At 43.9% G+C, this 18229-nt stretch overlaps 1 protein-coding gene across 1 annotated transcript in view; it reads right to left on the bottom strand.

Moving 5' to 3' along the window:
- The window catches only part of LOC121286168 (protein piccolo-like), a gene marked incomplete at its 3' end in the record, with an annotated part of 652194 nt that overhangs the window by 87472 nt on the left and 546493 nt on the right, over window positions 1–18229 (bottom strand). The window contains exons 15-16 of the mRNA XM_041203147.1: window positions 3678–3786; window positions 2349–2416 (exon numbers count right to left, since the gene is read on the bottom strand). Of these exons, the coding sequence (XP_041059081.1) occupies window positions 2349–2416; window positions 3678–3786 (177 nt within the window). The remainder of the gene's footprint in view (window positions 1–2348; window positions 2417–3677; window positions 3787–18229) is intronic.

Raw genomic sequence — 18229 nt, 5'->3', positions numbered from 1 at the left:
ATTTCTTTGCAAATGTGTTTCTCTACATCCCCTCTGCAAGTTGGTGCTCTATAATACCAGAGCATTATAGCCAGAGAGATTCCATCTTTGATCCCTCTGGAACATCCTCTCTCTCCAGTACTGTAATACCATCTTTAATCAATACTGCCACTAGTCCCCCGCAAGACCTTTTCTTCCTTTCCTGTCTCTCCTAAACACCTTGTACCCTGGAATATTTAACACCCAGTTCTGCCCTTCTTTGAGCCAGGTCTCTGTTATAGCAATAATATCATAATTCCATTTGTCACCCTGTGCCTGCAGTTCATCAATCTCATTAATCACACTCTGTGCATTCACATACATGCACATAGGCCCTGATTTCGGCTTTTCAACTGCCCACCCTCACTCTGGCCTCATCTAATAACTTACTATTGCCTACTCTAACTCTATCAAACTCTTCAAGTATTCTATTTACCTTGATACTACTCTCTGATATCTCCTCCTTATCAGTTGATACTTCTCTACTTCGCACTGCCAGTTCCTCTCCTCTCCACTCTGAATTTCCCCTCAGGTTCCCATCCCCCTGCCAATCTAGTTTAAACCCCCCACAACAGCACTAGCAAACCTCCCCGTGAGGACACTAGTCTCTTTCCTGTTAAGGTGTAGCCCATCCTTCTTGTACAGGTCCCACCCACCCCAGAACTGGTCCCAATGCCCCAGAAATCTAAAGCCCTCTCTTCTGTTCCAGTTCTAGAACCACATATTGAACTGCTTAATCTTCCCATTCTTCTGCTCACTAGCATGTGGCACTGGGAGTAATCCTGAGATTACTGCTCCTGAGGTCCTGCTTTTCAGTTTCCTTCCTAACTCCCTAAAATCTGCTTTTAGGACCTCATCCCTTTTCCTACCTGTGTCATTGGTCCCAACATGGACCACAACCCCTGGCTGTTTCCCGCAACCAAAAGAATGTCCTGCAGCCGCTCTATGACATCCTTGATCCTGGCACCAGGGAGGTGACATACCATCCTGGAGTCATGTCTACGGCCACAGAAACAATGTGGCTCTTCTAACTATGAACCTCCTATCCCTATAGCACTTCCATTCTTTCTCCTCCCCTTCTGTGCAGCTGAGCCACGTGTGACATCACAGGCTTGGCTCTTGCTACAATCCCCTGAGGAACCATCTCGCTCACCAGTATCCAAAATGGAAAAGCGATTAGAGCCCATCAATATAATATAGTCACCAAGAAATCCAGTAGGAAATTCAGAAGTAACTTCTTTACCCAACATGTGCAACTTGCTCCAGTGGGGAATGGTTGAGGCCAATAGAATGGATGCATTTCAGGGGGAAATAGACAAGCATATGAGGGAGAAGGGAATAGAGGGTTATGATAATAGATTTGAATGAGAAATGATGGGAGTAGACTAGACTGGAGCATAAATGCCACATGATCTCTTTGGGTCAAATGGCCTGTTTCTATGACATATATCCCACATAATCCAATGTAAAGTCACTGTGGGTGCACCTACACCACAGGGACTGCAGCGGTTCAAGAAGGCAGCTCACCACCACCTTCTCAAGGGCAACAAAGGATGGGCAATAAATGCTGGCCCAGCCAGCAAAGCCCACATCCCATGAATGAATAATAAAAAAAGCCCATGAAGTAGTCCATGTCCAAATGCAGCAAGACCTGTATCCAGGCTTGCGCTGACCAGTGGCAAATAACATTCGCGACACACAAGTGCCAGGCAATGACCATCTCCAACAAAAGAGAATCTAACCATTGCCCCTCAACATTCAATGATGTTACCATCACTGAACCCCCACAATCAACATCCTGGAGGTTATCATTGACCAGAAACTGAACTGGACTGGCTGTATAAATACTGTGGCTACAAGTGCAGGTCAGAGGTTAGGAATCCTGTGGCGAGTAACTCACCTCCTGACTCCCCAAAGCATATCCACCATCTACAAGGCACAAGTCAGGAGTGTGATGGAATATTCCCCACTTGCCTGGATGAGTGCAGCTCCCAACACACTCAAGAAGCTTGACACCATCCAAGACAAAGCAGCCCCGCTTGATTGGCACCACATCCACAAACATTCATTCCCTCTGCCACCGATGCACAGTAGCAGCAGTGTGTACCATCTGCAAGATGCACTGCAGCAACTCGCCAAGGCTCCTTAGACAGCATCTTCCAAACCCATGACCACTACTACCTAGAAGGACAAAGGCAACGGATTGATGGGAACACCACCATCTGGAAGTTCCCCTCCAAGTTGCTCACCATCCTGACTTGGAAATATATCACCATTCCTTCACTGTCAATGAATGAAAAAAATTTAGCTTAGCATAAATACTGTCCTACCAGCCTTTGCTTGGGTGTGTAGATCCAAATGCTGGAGGTCCTCCGAATCTGATAGCATGTTGAGGTCCCTAAAGGAAAATATTAATAATATTTTCAGTTCATTTTTAATGGTCCCATTAGCATTTTACTGTTAAATTGCAAAGAAAATGTGATCATGGATAATGATACAAGAGTGTTTTCCATGCATCCCCCATTCTTGATGCACCATTGAACAACTGTAGTCTTGTGTCAAACAGCTAATGAATGTTGTTTTAAAGTGAAATCTTTATTATCCGAATAAGTATGAACAATTATTATAATGTATTAGATTTTATACATGTCAATTTTTTTTTAAATCCATGTATCAATGAAGATGACTGGTCATTGTTTTCTCTACCATGTGTACTATACATGAGCTGAAGTCTCTTATTATTTTGGTCTATTAAAAGCAGCCTCAAACTATTCTTTGCTTTAATTCAGATGTTGTAGAAAATCTGGGTGAAGAAATAATGTCTTATTGAGGTTGTGAAGCATTGTGCCATCCCTCTATTCTCCAATAAACAAACCAACAACTGCATGGCACAGAATGAGTAATGCAGAATTGCAGATTCCAAGATTTCCTACTTGAAATTTGCTTATTTGACCAGTCTGAGCTGTAATTTCAAATTCTCTTCTGCATGTTGTGTTAGGGAGAGAAGCAAAGAGAAGAGGGAATTAGTTGGCAGTGTCATTGTCAAGTATTTAGATAACACTGCCATTCGATGGAAGATTTTTGGCGTATTTGGAATCAGACTCCAGAGTGAGCTGCTCTCTTCAATATAGGGGAGAAAGGAAGAACGTTGTGGGGATAGAGATAGCTCAATGTAGTATTATCAGGTCCATCTAAAAATGCATTTAACAGTTCACTTTCAGTTTTTGTCAGCTTTTGGAATTATAGAAAAACATCTTATTAGCTTTAGATAACTTAGTTTGAGATCCCCTTTGAAAAGTTCAATTGTGAATATCTTCCTTGAAGACTCTTTTCATTTCAACATTTTTATCTTCAAGCTGATGATTTAGGCCTGAGATACAATAAATATTTAACTTACTTTGGGAAGGGTATACAGTTTTAAGCTAAGAGAATAATATGTACAATTATTAATACTGAACACTTTTTATTTGAGGGAACAGTTGAAATGAAAAGGTCCTTCACCAGTATTGTTGTATTCCTCTGTATTTTAGTACACACCAATTATCGGAGATGATGCAGCCATCATATAAATGGAGTTTTATAAAGGTTTCACCTTAATATGATGTAAAACAAAAGTCATGAAGTTTGAATGGTAAACAGAAAGGTGGGGAAAAACTCACAGTCTTACACATATTTCAGCTTCCCCAATTGGCACACCAATGATGCATTGAACGTCCTCGTAGGTTTTACCAGTCAAAGGAATTCCATTCCATTCAAGAACTTGCATTCCTACCAAACAAGGTACACAGAATGGGATTGTCAAAAACATCCACAAGTACAGTATTGGCTTTATGTGAGTATCAGCTAATTCTTGTAATCCTAGCTAGGTCATTTCATCTTCAACTAATTCTCCATCACTGAAAGCCTGTCACAATCTCTAATGATGCATTGCTCAGCTCAGATGGGTTACTATTTCAGTTAGTTGTCACTAATATATTTAGCTGAGATAGAAGTAATTGCTGTTGTAAAACACCTCTTTAGAAATATCACAATATTTTGGAGTATGTCACAAATGTTCTACTCCAGAAAGCTAGGTGGCAAAGGATAGATCTAGAGCCAAGCATTACACAATTTTATATGCATAATTTACAGGGATACATATTACAAACATGTACCTCCTAATCCAACAACCATAGTTTCAGTCTGTTCCTATTTAGAGGAGACAAAGTGAATCCCTGGTTGGCTCACCACCTGGGCACAATTAAATACTCACTTACTAAACAATTAACAGATCTGCTGCAGTATCCAAAATGTCTAACTAAATTTGGGCGTCAACAATATTTAAAACACTTCAATGAGTTCAATAATTATTTCACAGCAAACCTAGAGAAAATCTTAAAACACACCAAACATGCATTTTTTTTTACTTATCAAATCAAAGCACATTTCAAATTTTTCAGAGAATGGTCAAAGATAAGAAGAAACAGTTGAGGTTAAGCAAAACCATTGATGCTCCAACTTACACTTACAGTAATGTTAGCGAGTCAATAGAAAGGGTCGATAATTATGGCCCAAAACATTGAAAGCTGCACAAAATAAATGGCAAAAATTACAACAAATATGCATTTATAAAGGCTACCATCTTTCCTATACTGGCATCTTTCATTTTCTTTATTGCCAAAATAACACACGAGATGGCTTACAAAATGGGCTTTATATTGTACAACTTTAATAGCAGGGCTGTTGTTAAATGATTTGCAAACAGAGGGCCAAAAGAGGGTTTCATCATCAATAGGAAATAATTTTCCATATTTCTTTTGCATTAGCTACATCTGCACATTTTTTTCAGCCAGCTTCAGACTACTGATATTCCCATGATCATAATACATGCTCGACTGCCATCTGTTAACACCAGGAATGTTAAGAAGAAATCAAATTAATCACAGTTATTTTGCTATCTTTTTTGCCTAATATAGGGGCCTGGTTAGCTCACTTGGCTAGATGGCTCATGTGTATAGAATAACGCCCACACTGTGGGTTCAATTTCCTCCCTAGCTGAGGTAGACTTAAGACTTGCTTCCTTACCCTGCCCCTGAAAGAGGGAGGCAATGACAAGCCACCAATGACAAAAACTGCCACAAATATGCTTCAGGATGAAGAATCAGCAGACAATGAGATCAGGACCTGTCTTTGGACAGAGCACATATACCATATCATTTGCCGAATGGCCTGGTGTAGGTCTGCCAGTCGCAGTCCCAAAGACTGGCAGATCGTATCAAACAGTATGTCCCCTCAGCTGTTTGTAATAGGCAAAGTATTGACTGTACCAAACCAGCCCGTGCTTGCAAAACTCAAAACACAGTGTCCAACATTAGATGTGATTCCGCGATTGGACAGCATTTGCTAAATAATCCTGTGTGTGCTAAGAATCATGCTAACAACCAATTTAAGATCACCAGTGGGGCTCACAATGTGGCACATTTATGTGTACTGGAAGCTACATATATTAATGCACATGGTTCTGTCTTTTGTAGACAGAAAGAACATGTACACACATTGTGTCTGTTTCAACTGAACAAAATAGGCAACAGTCATTCGCTGGGCCTTTCCCCAAGGCAATGCCTTGACCAATCAAAATCAACATTGAACCAGGATTGTTCCCCTGGCTTAATGGTAATGGTAGAGTGGGGGATGTGCCGGGCCATGAGGTTACAGATTGTGTTCGAGTACAATTCTGCTGCTGCTGATGGCCCACAGCACTTCATGAATGCACGGTCTTGAATTTCTAGATGTGTTTGAAATCTATCCCATTTAGCACGGTGGTAAAGCCACACAACACGATGGAGATGTGAATGTGAAGGTGGGACTTTGTCTCCACAATGACTGTGCAGTGGTCACTCCTACCAATGCTGTCATGGACAGATGCATCTGCAGCAGGCAGGTTGGTGAGGATGAGGTCAAGTATGTTTTTCCCTCTTGTTGGTTCCCTCACCACCTGCCACAGACCCAGTCTAGCGATTATGTCATTTAGGACTCAGCCAGTTCGGTCAGTAGTGGTGCACATCCACAAACATTCACTCCCTCCACCATTGAAGCACAGTAGCAGCAGTGTGTACCATCTACAAGATGCACTGCAGGAATTAGCAAGAAACGGCTGAAGGTACTGGATACTGCAAAAGCTGTGGGCTCTGACAATATTCCAGCAATAGTACTGAAGAGCAAGGCCCTTTACAGTAATACAGACAGCACCTTCCAAACCCATTAACATTACCACCTAGAAGGACAAGGGCAGCAGATAGATGGGAACACCACCACCTGGAAGTTCCCCTCCTAGTCACTCACCATCCTAACTTGGAAGTATATCGCCGTTCCTTCACTGTCATTGGGTCAATATCCTGGAACTCCCTCCCTGGCAGCACTGTGGGTGTACCTACACCACATGGACTGCAGCAGTTCAAGAAGGCAGCTCAAGGACAATAAATGCTGGTCAGCCAGCGAAGCCCACATTCCTTGAATGAATTTTTAAAAAATAGTAATTTTAAAAGCCTCCTGTTGAAAGCATTCATCAATAGTCTCTTTACCTGTATCAAGACAAATGTGTCTGCATTGGGCTTTACATTTCCACCAAGTTGCATGTGTCGGGGTGGTTGCCATGGCAATCGTGAAAGTTATGAATGTGTCCACTGTCAGTGTCAGCCCTGCCTGTACATTTTGGTGAAAGGGAGGTGTCAAAATACACAATGGAATCACTAAATGGTCAAAGCCCATAGAAGCAGCAAGGAACATGAAACAGCTGGACCCAAAAGACCTTGATAAAAGCAAAAAACTGCAGATGCTGGAAATTCAAAACAAAAACAAAATTACCTGGAAAAACTCAGCAAGTCTGACAGCATCTGCGGAGAGGAACACAGTTAATGTTTCGAGTCCGTATGACTCTTCACCAGAACCAAAAAACCTTAGTTCATTCAGTTTACCCTCTTTTATCCTGATAGTTGTACAGTTGAATGATAATAGAGTTGCTGACCAATCACAGCAATCAAGCTCTATCAATTGATCTGCAACAGACAGACAGCAGGACTGAATGTTTTGGTACCTCAGGGGGCAGAAATGGCTGTGACTTCTGTTTATCACCCCTGCAGTTAAAATCCTGCCTGAGGTGAGAGGAATCCTCAGTGATGGAGAGTTTTCAAAAACAGGTTCTGAGTCATCTTTTTGCAGCTAAGCAGCTTCATTTAAATAATGTTTCAAAATATAAAATATTCATATACTAGCATCCTAAAATGTTGTTCTCTGAGATGAACCTTATTCAATTACATTTGAATGACTCACAACCTTTATGAACGAATCACAGTTTTACATCAAATGCTCATTTTTACTTCAATTCCAGTTTAGAACTGATATCACCGCAAATTATACAAAGCCATTTTGCTGAAGTATTTTATATCATTACTGATGCAACAAAAACAATGGATCTGAATGTTGATGATCCTTCATCCTATAATTTGAAACCAGTGCAATTCTTGTTTAATTGTAGTGTAGTGAACATCACAGAGAGTTTCACAAACATAGTAAGCAAATAGACAGGGTTAGGGAAAACAGTGTTGCTAGTGTACACCCTCCGTGTTGTTAGTGCACACCCACCGTGTTCTTAGTGTACACCCACCGTGTTGTTAGTGTACACCCACCGTGTTGTTAGTTTGCACCCACCGTGTTGTTAGTGCACACCCACCGTGTTCTTAGTGTACACCCACCGTGTTGTTAGTCTGCACCCACCGTGTTGTTAGTGCACACCCAAGTTGTTAGTGTACACCCGCCATGTTATTAGTGTACACCCACCATGTTGTTAGTGCACACCCACCGTGTTGTTAGTGTACACCCACCGTATTGTTAGAGCACACCCACCATGTTGTTAGTGTACACCCACCGTGTTGTTAGTGTACACCCGCCATGTTGTTAGTGCACACCCACCATGTTGTTAGTGTACACCCACCGTGTTGTTAGTGTACACCCCCCACGTTATTAGTGTACACCCGCCATGTTATTAGTGTACACCCACCATGTTGTTAGTGCACACCCACCGTGTTGTTAGTGTACACCCACCGTGTTGTTAGTGTACACCCACCGTGTTGTTAGTGTACACCCGCCATGTTGTTAGTGCACACCCACCATGTTGTTAGTGTACACCCACCGTGTTGTTAGTGTACACCCCCCACGTTATTAGTGTACACCCACCGTGTTATTAGTGTACACCCACCGTGTTGTTAGTGTGCACCCACCATGTTATTAGTGTACACCCACCATGTTGTTAGTGTACACCCACCGTGTTGTTAGTGCACACCCACCGTGTTGTTAGTGCACACCCACCGTGTTGTTAGTGTACACCCACCGTGTTGTTAGTGCACACCCACCGTGTTGTTAGTGCACACCCACCGTGTTGTTAGTGTACACCCACCGTGTTGTTAGTGTACACCCACCGTGTTGTTAGTGTGCACCCACCATGTTGTTAGTGCACTCCACCTGATATCAAGAAATGGCTGAAGGCACTTGATACTGCAAAGGCTATGGGCCCTGACATCATTCCGGCAATAGTACTGAAGACTTGTGCTCCAGAACTTGCTGCGCCCCTAGCCAAGCTGTTCCAGTACAGCTACAACACTGGCATCTACCCAGCTATATGGTAAATTGCCCAGGTGTGTCCTGAACGCAAAAAGTAGGACAAATCCAACTCGGCCAATTACCGCCCCTTCAGTCTATTCTCGCTTCCTAGTAAAGTAATGGAAGGGGTCATCAACAGGGCTATCAAGCGGCACTTGCTTAGCAATAACCAGCTCACTGCCACCCAGTCTGGTTTCCGCCAGGGTCACTCAGCTCCTGACCTCATCACAGCCTTGGTTCAAACATGGACAAAAGAGCTGAGCTCCCGAGGTGAGGTGAGAGTGACTGCCCTTGACATCAAGGCTGCATTTGACCATGTGTAGCATCAAGGAGCCCTAGCAAAACTGGAGTCAATGGGAATCAGGGGGAAAATTCTCCACTGGTTGAAGTCATACCTAGCACAAAGGAAGATGTTTGAGGTTGTTGGAGGTCAGTCATCTCAGCTCCAGGACATCACTGCAGGAGTTCTTCAGGGTAGTGTCCTCGGCCCAACCATCTTCAGCTGCTTCACCAATGACCTTCCTTCCATCATAAGGTCAGAAGTGGGGATGTTTGCTGATGGTTGCACAATGTCCAGCACCATTTGAAACTCCTCAGATACTGAAGCAGTCCATGTCCACATGCAGCAAGACCTGGACAATATCCAGGCTTGGGCTGACAAGTGGCAAGTAACATTCATGACGCATAAGTGTCAGGCAATGCCCATCTCCAACAAGAGAGAATCTAACCATTGCCCCTTGATGTTCAATGGCATTGCCATCACCGAATCCCCCATAATCAACATCCGGGGGGTTACCATTGACCAGAAACTGAACTGGACTAGCCATATAAATACTGTGGCTACAAGAGCAGGTCAGAGGCTAGGAATCCTGGGTGAGTAACTCACCTCTTGACTCCCCAGAGCTGGTCCGCCATCTACAAGGCAGGAGTGTGATCGAATATTCCCCACTTGCCTGGATGAGTGCAGCTCCCACAACACTGAAGAAGCTGGACATCGTCCAGGACAAAGCAGCCGCTTGATCGGCACCACATCCACAAACATTCACTCCCTCCACCACCGACGCACAGCAGCAGCAGTGTGTACCATCTACAAGATGCACTGCAGGAATTCGCCAAGGCTCCTTAGTCAGCACCTTCCAAACCCACGACCACTACCACTTAGAAGGACAAGGGTAGCAGACAGATGGGAACACCACCACCTGGAAGTTCCCCTCCAAGTCACTCACCATCCTGACTTGGAAATATAGAGCCGTTCCCTCACTGTCACTGGGTCAAAATCCTGGAACTCCCTTCCTAACAGCACTGTGGGTGTACCTACACCACAGGGACTGCAGCGGTTCAAGAATGCAATTCATCACCACCTTCTCAAGGGCAATTAGGGATGGGCAATAAATGCTGGCCCAGCCAGTGATGTCCACATCCCGTGAATGAATTTTTTAAAAATAGTGATTAGCCACAGGGCCATGGCTCCCCAACACCTTCCACCTGCTGAAGAGCTTTCCAGGCTGGGGATAAACTGGCAGGCAGCACGCAGCCAAACTACATCTTTATGGCTCGGGCTTGCCAGGGTTCTGCTGACAGTGGACTGGCTCCTTGTCCCATCAGAATGGAGGCAGCTCCCTACTGCTGTCCAGGGGACCATCAGAGCCCAAGGTTCAATGTTCCAAAGGGATGCCGCTGGGAATAAAGGTTACCCCTGCAGCCCGAATGAATCATTTGGAGGGGTTTCCCCTCCGATCAGAGGGCCCTGTTGAATTTATCCCTCTGAGATTTAATTTTAAACTTACTTCTGGGAAAACAGTCCCTCTGTCTGGCTCCCAGCAAGTGCAGGCTCAGACCCTCCAATTAGATCCCGATGCTGAATCTTGAGGCTTTTTTCATTAATTCACGGGATGCGGTCTTCCCTGGCTGGGCCAGCATTTATTGCCCATCCCTAGTTGCCCTTGAGAAGGTGGTGGTGAGCTGCCTTCTTGAGCCGCTGCAGTCCGTGTGGTGTAGGTACACCCACAGTGCTGTTAGGAAGGGAGTTCCAGGATTTTGAACCAGTGACAGTGAAGGAACGGCGATATATTTTCAAGTCAGGATGGTAAGTGGCTTGGAGGGGAACTTTCAGGTGGTGGTGTTCTCATATATCTGCTGCCCTTGTCCTTCTAGATGGTAGTGGTCGTGGGTTTGGAAGGTGCTGTCCAAGGAGCCTTGGTAAGTTTCTGCAGTGCATCTTGTAGATGGTACACACTGCTGCTACTGTTCATCGGTGGTGGAGAGACTGAATGTTTGTGGATGTGGTGCCGATCAAGCAGGGCTACTTGAGTGTTGTGGGAGCTGCACCTATCCAGACAGGGTATTCCAACACACTCCTGACTTGTGCCTTGTAGATGGTGGACAGGCTTAGGGGAATCAGGAGGTGGGTTACTCATCACAGGATTGCTAGCCTCTGACCTACTTTTGTAGCTACAGTATTTATATAGCTAGTCCAGTTCAGTTTCTGGTCAATGGTAACCCCCAGGATGTTGCTCAGGCAGAATTCGGTGATGGTAATGCCATTGAATGTCGAGGGATGATGGTTGGATTCCCTCTTGTTGGAGATGGTCATTGTCTGACACTTGTGTGGTGTGAATGTTTCTTGCCACTTGTCAGCCCAAGCCTGGATATTGTCCAGGTCTTGCTGCATTTGGACATGGACTGCTTCAGTATCTGAGGAGTTGCAAATGGTGCTGAACATTGTGCAATCATCAGCGAACGTCCCCACTGCTGACCTTATGATGGAAGGAAGGTCATTGATGAAGCAGCTGGAGATGGTTGGGCTGAGGACACTACCCTGAGGAACTCCTGCACACAGGAAAATCCTGCTCATTGTGGTTATGGTGTATGAACCTTTTTCTGATATGCGCAAGTTGCCGTCTGCAATCTTCTCTCTCCTACTCATACCAGAAAGTGAAGAGAAATGTTATACGTGCTTGTCCATTCCTCAGCCCTGAATATTGACATTAGTTACAAGGAATAGTTAAATAATTTAGTCTCATTGAGAAGCAGGACTGAGCTTTATGATATTGTGGTGAAAGATGGAGAAAAAAATGAGTGAGGAGGCTGTTTTCTGGCTCCCAGTTTCTGTAACTATTGAGTATAACTGTTCAGCCCTGAAGATGAGTTATACGGGCTCAAAACATTAACTCTCTTTCTCCCTCCACAGATGCTTTTAGACTTGCTGAGGTTTTCCAGCATTTTCTGTTTTTTTTCCGTATTTCCAGCATCCACAGTATTTTGCTTTTATCACTGTAACTATGACTTGAAATGTCTGCCCAGGCCTTTACCTGGCTGGTCACTTTACATCATGGCAGCATGGAGGGGTAGTGTGTTCAAAATGGGCAAATTTTCCTGCCTCCTACCTGAATGCCAACCCCAGCTACATTTTAGGAAAAGAGTGCAAGCTTGCTATGGGAGGGAAAGAGCCTTCTTGACATATTGTTTTCTTTCACTCCTGACCTTATTCGGAAGTCTCATGGTTCATCACAGAATCACAGAGCAGAAGAGGCCCTTTGGCCCATCAAGTCTGCACTGACACGTGAGAAACACCTGACCTACCTACCTAATCCCATTTACCAGCACTTGGCCCATAGCCTTGAATGTTATGACGTGTCAAGTACACACCCGGATACTTTTTAAAGGATATGAGGCAACCCGCCTCCACCACCCTTCCAGGCAGTGCATTCCAGACCGTCACCACCCTCTGGGTAAAAAAGTTTTTCCTCACATCCCCCCTAAACCTCCTGCCCCTCACCTTGAACTTATGTCCCCTTGTGACTGACCCTTCAACTAAGGGGAACAGCTGCTCCCTATCCACCCTGTCCATGTCCCTCATAATCTTGTACACCTCGATCAGGTCACCCCTCATAACCTTGTGCACCTCAATCAGGTCACCCCTCAGTCTTCTCTGCTCCAACGAAAACAACCCAATTCTATCCAACCTCTCTTCATAACTTAAATGTTTCATCCCAGGCAACATCCTGGTGAATCTCCTCTGCACCCCCTCCAGTGCAATCACATCCTTCCTATAATGTGGCAACCAGAACTGCACACAGTACTCCAGCTGTGACCTCAACAAGGTTCTATGCAACTCCAACATGACCTCCCTACTTTTGTAATCTATGCTTCGATTGATAAAGGCAAGTTTGCCATATGCCTTTTTCACCACCCCACTAACATGCCCCTCAACCTTCAGAGATCTATGGACACACACGCCAAGGTCCCTTTGTTCCTCAGAAATTCCTAGTGCCACGCCGTTCATTGAATACTTCCTTGTCAAATTACTCTTTCCAAAGTGTATCACCTCACACTTTTCAGGGTTAAATTCCATCTCCCACTTATCTGCCCATTTGACCATCCTGTCTATATCTTCCTGTAGCCCAAGACACTCAACCTCACTGTTAACCACCCGGCCAAACCTTGTGTCATCTGCACATTATTCACCCATTTTCACCCCCATCAAACAATCAACTGCCCTCTGGTGTGAGCATTAAATGCTGTCTTGATGGAAAATTCTTTAATCCAAGTCACCTCCATACCAAAATTAAACTGGCCGGTGTTATGAATACATATCTCCAAGAAACATATGTTTTTTTTAATTGGAAGGACATGGAATTTACTTGGACACTTTCTTGGGAATTCACCTGGGCTTTTTTTAAAAGGTTATAAGTTCACATTGGACTGTGAGCAAACTGCCTTTTCCAAGAAGTCACATGACTTCAGCTAAATGACCCGGAAGGAACCTGAGGAGATAAGAACTATGGTTCACTTGAGCTTTAATTACTGGAGGGAAAAAAAACATTTATTTCAGGCTGTGAGGTCCTGATGATTTTCCACCTGACTGAGATGAGTTTCTGTTTTGAACTTGTTTTTTTGGACTCAGTTTTGGGAATAAACAGAATAGGAGAACATTGCCCAACTTGCTCTCTATCTGCCTTGACTAAAATTCCATGTGGCTATCGGTATCCAGCTAGAAATTTTCATCTCATTATAACTCGTCTGAATTTGGAAACCTGAGAAGCTGAGACGAGAGAAACATAGAAACATAAAAAATAGGAGCAGGAGTAGGTCATTCAAGCCTTTTCTGCCATTCAATGCGATCATGGCTAATCCTTTATTTCAACACCATACTCCTGCTCTCTCCCCATGCCCCTTGATGCCGTTAAAGTCTAGAAATCTTTCTATTTCCTTCTTAAATATATTCAGTGACTTGGCCTCCACAGCCTGTATGTTAGAGAATTCCACAGGTTTGCCACCCTCTGAGTGAAGAGATTTCTCCTCACCTAAGTTCTAAATGGCCTATCCTATAGCCTGAGACTGTGACCCCTTGTTCTAGACTCCCCAGCTAGCTGAAACAACATCCCTGAATTCAGTCTGTCCAGCCCTGTCAGAATTTTATATGTTTCAATGAGATCCTCTCTCATTCTTCTAAACACCAGTGAATACAGGCCTAGAGACAGGGATCCCAAGGACATTAATTCCACTCCGTTCTCCTCCACACCGAAGCTCCTTTGGAAGGAACTTCTAGACAACTACTACATCCAGTGATCCATCTTCGCATGCAAGAACACCAGATCGACAGCATCAAAACTCTTCAAATGTTATCCCTTTTCATACAGTTTCCCATTGGCCAAAAGGTGCTTTTTTTCCCTTAAATGTCAACCTCTGCTTGCTTTGTCCTTTTTGCTTTGTCCTTTGTGTGTGTGTGTGTGTTGGGATTTAAAGGTGTATATCGTTTCACTTCCAGGTTACAAATTGTGTGAACCAATTTTTGCAACTTGCTTTTAAAAATAAGTTTTGTTTCACAATAAAGCAATAATTCTGAGTTTATTGAAAGAAGCTTGGTTAAAGTTTCTTTTATTCTGGATCTAACAGCAAAAGTAAACAATTAGCCATTTTGGTGAATGAATAAAACATTTACACTTACGATGTGACCTGTGGAGTAGTGAGGCTAGAGAAACTGTGCACTCCTCCCACCCTGGTCATAGCACCAGCACGGACATAAATGATCTGCAGTTTGCGGGTGACTGCAGTGTCACTGCCCACACTGCACCAGATTTACAAGGCACTCTCAATCTCTTCAATTCTGCATTCAAGAAACTCGGCCCGTTCTTGAATATTGCCAAAACAAAACTCTTTTATCAACCCACACCTGTTCAGCCAAATATTCCATCTCCTATATATGTTGAAGGAGAGACTCTGGAATATGGTGAGCACTTTCCATATCTTGAAAGCCCCCTGGATGATACAGCTGCAACAACAATCATTAAACTCAACATTCCAGACAGGGCAGTCCATTTGGATGTTGCCACATCGCTGAACCTGATATCCACTCTCTGCATCACCTCTGCATAGCAACAAGTTGCTCAGCTTACTTTGTGGGGAAGGACAAGAGCAACAATCTCGTAGGAAGATGACCAATTGTAGCTTTCAGTCCAAATCACATATCATTCCAACGGGGATATTATTGGGCATCCTTTCATTGGGTCAACATTCTGAAATTCCCTATCTAACTGGACTGTGGGAACACTGTTGCTATATTAACTGCAGTACTCCAAAAAGAGAAGGTACATTAACATCTTCTCAGAGCAACCAGAAAGGACAATTACTATAGCTTTGTTAGGGCTGACCAGGTCTTCAGAACACAATTTAAAAAAAAATGCACTTCACGTTCTTCCTGACATTAAACTAAGGATGGAAATTAATCAAGGCAGTTGGGGTCTCACCCACCGACTGAAGAGCCTTGTGTTGCCTCCTTTGGGGGAGACTTGCTATATTACGCGCCGGTCAGATCAGTGGCTAGTGGCGGACCCTCCCCAGGATCAAGGCTCCTGGGGACAGAAATACCCCTCCTGCCTGCCACCCTGAGAACAGCCAGCCAATTAGAAGCCATCAGTGCCACCAGGGAAATGGTGGCAACTGCTGGCAATCACCCACCCGAGGCCGAGGCTCAGTGAGGGACAGAGGCCACGGGTGAGTGAGGGCAGGATGGGGATTGTGGTTGGGGATTGCTGGCTAGGTGGGTGCCGGGGGTTGCAAGAAAGTCTAAGGGCAGAATTTTACGGCCCTGCTTCAGTGGGGATGGGGCTGTAAAATGAGGCCAGACATTCTAAACCCGTAAAATCCCATTGTCGTAAAATTCTGCCCCAAGGATTTCCTCTCCCCAGCCCCCCACACCACCACCCCCTTGGCCAATACTGGGACCCTCGATGAGGCATTGAGTGCCCTTGATCAAGGGTCTCCCACCCGCCTCCCCAAGCTTGACGATCTGGACCTTGGTAGATATGAGCCATTCGCTTTTGATATGTTTTGTAATGATAGTGTTCACAGAGATCCAATGCTGTTCCTCAAGGGGTTAATTTAGAACACTACAGATAAGCTTGCTTTTAAATAAAGGTGTCATTTAAATTTTGAGTCTTAAACCTAATTTAAAATTGAAGATGCAGTAAAGAAAAAAGAAATAAAAACAACGGATAAAATACTGCTGATGAAATGTCACTGACCTGAAACGTTATGCTGCCAGACCTGCTAAGAATTTCCAGCATTTTCTGTTTTTATTTCATATTTTAAAAAAATACTCCAGTTTGTCACAGCTGACTCACACTGAGATATAGGTGATTTCGTACAGGCAGCCTGAACCCTAACTCTTGATAGTTCGGTCAAGTGACCATCTTTTTATCTGAGTAAAACCTTGCCCTTAAATATAAACTGTCTGACTCTAGTAAGGCTAATCTAGCAATCAAGAGCAAGGACCTTAGTTATTTTTTTCCTCTTTTTTTCCAGAGTGATGAGGCCTCCGAAAGACGATCAGCCAACTCAGCAAAAACCTCCAGATCCACTGGTCTCCATTAAACGAGGTGGTGCATTGATTCACTAGGTTAACTAGGATAACTTACAGGCAATTTTCTACATCAAAATTTGAATATTGCTGACAAAAGAGGCACTCTGCCAAAGATTTTCATCTTGCACTCATCAGGATAGACACAAGAATACCAAATTTCAAAGGGAACAACAATTTATACTACATGAGAAAAAGGGAGCTGATTGGCTGGAAAGTGGACTATGATTGGTCGAGGCATTGCTATGGAGAATCCACCAGGGAACAGTTGTCCTCCAAGCTTTTGTTTAATTGAAAAGGTGCAATGACTGGACATATTCCTTATTACCCACAGAGGACTGGGCCTGACATATGAATATATATAGCTTCTAGCAAGTGTAAGTCCTGATCCCGACATTACGAGCCTGACTGATCATCTTAATTTGATTAATGATGCAATTACTGGCACACTTGTGATTGTTCAGTAAGAAAAAAAAGATCTGCTGTCCAATCATGGAATCACATCTAATGTTAGACACTATGTCTGAGTGTTGCAAGCACGGGCTGGTTGAATATGGTCAGTTCTCTGCCTGTTGTGAATAGCCGAAGGGATATGACCCACCATCCATTGTGATAACAGCCTTCATTCCTACCATCACAGCTGCACTGAAATTTATTTACCACACTATTTATTTTTGTGGCATGCACAACATCTTTTTGGCATCACATAGTATCACCGAATCTTTACAGTGCAGAAGGAGGCCATTCGGCCTATTGAGTCTTCGCTGGCTCTCTGAGACAACATTCCACCTAGTCCCACTCCCCTGCCTTATCCCTGTAACCTTGCACATTCTCTCTTTTCAAGCAGCAATCTAATTCCCTTTTGAATACTTCAATCGAACCTGCCCCCACCACCCTCTCAAGAAGTTTGTTCCAGACTCCAACCACCCTCTGGGTAAAAAAGTATTTCCTCACATCACATTTATTCCTTTTGTGAATTATTTTGAATCTGTGCCCTCTCATTTTGGTATTCTCTTGAGTGGGAACAGTTTCTCACTATTTACCCTGTCCATTCCCCTCAGGAGCTTGAATCCCTTGATCAAGTCTCCTCTCAGCCTTCTTTTCCCCAGGGAAAAGAGTCCCAGCCTCTCCAATCTATCTCGTTCATGGAGAACACCACTTGTGTTGCTATTACATAGTAGCAGCGTGAAATGGCTAACTTTACCTGTTGTTCAAATTATTGAGACATGTTAAACTTCTAGAGTAATGTGAGGTACTTCAAATTTCAGGACTGAAAGTGGCAGCCTTAGGCCCATTCATGAGCTTGCGCAATATACAAAGAGGAATGATCTGGTCGGGGTAAGAATTATCCCACAGGAAAGCTTTAATACACCCTGTTTCGGCATCAAGAAGCTACATATATTCATATGCAGGGCCTAGTCCTCTGCAGGCAAAAGGAATTCATCCAAGCGTTGCACATTTTCAATCAAACAAAAGCTTGGGGAACAACTGTTCCCTGTTACATTCTCCATGGCACTGCCTTCACCAATCAGAGTTGACCTGCTTCGTTTGAATTTAAACAAAAGCTTGGGGGGGATAAATGTTCCCTGGCTGATTCTCCATTACAACACTTGACCAATCAGAGTGCATTTGCCAACCAATCAGCTTCCTTTTTCTCATGCAGTATATATTGTTGTTCCCTTTGAAATGTAGTACTCTTGCATCTGTTGTGATGAG

Source organism: Carcharodon carcharias, chromosome 13 (genome assembly GCF_017639515.1).
Source record: "Carcharodon carcharias isolate sCarCar2 chromosome 13, sCarCar2.pri, whole genome shotgun sequence".
Classification (NCBI taxonomy): domain Eukaryota; kingdom Metazoa; phylum Chordata; class Chondrichthyes; order Lamniformes; family Lamnidae; genus Carcharodon; species Carcharodon carcharias.
The sequence above is the reverse complement of the archived record's forward strand: the minus strand, read 5'-3'. Positions and strand labels throughout refer to the sequence as shown.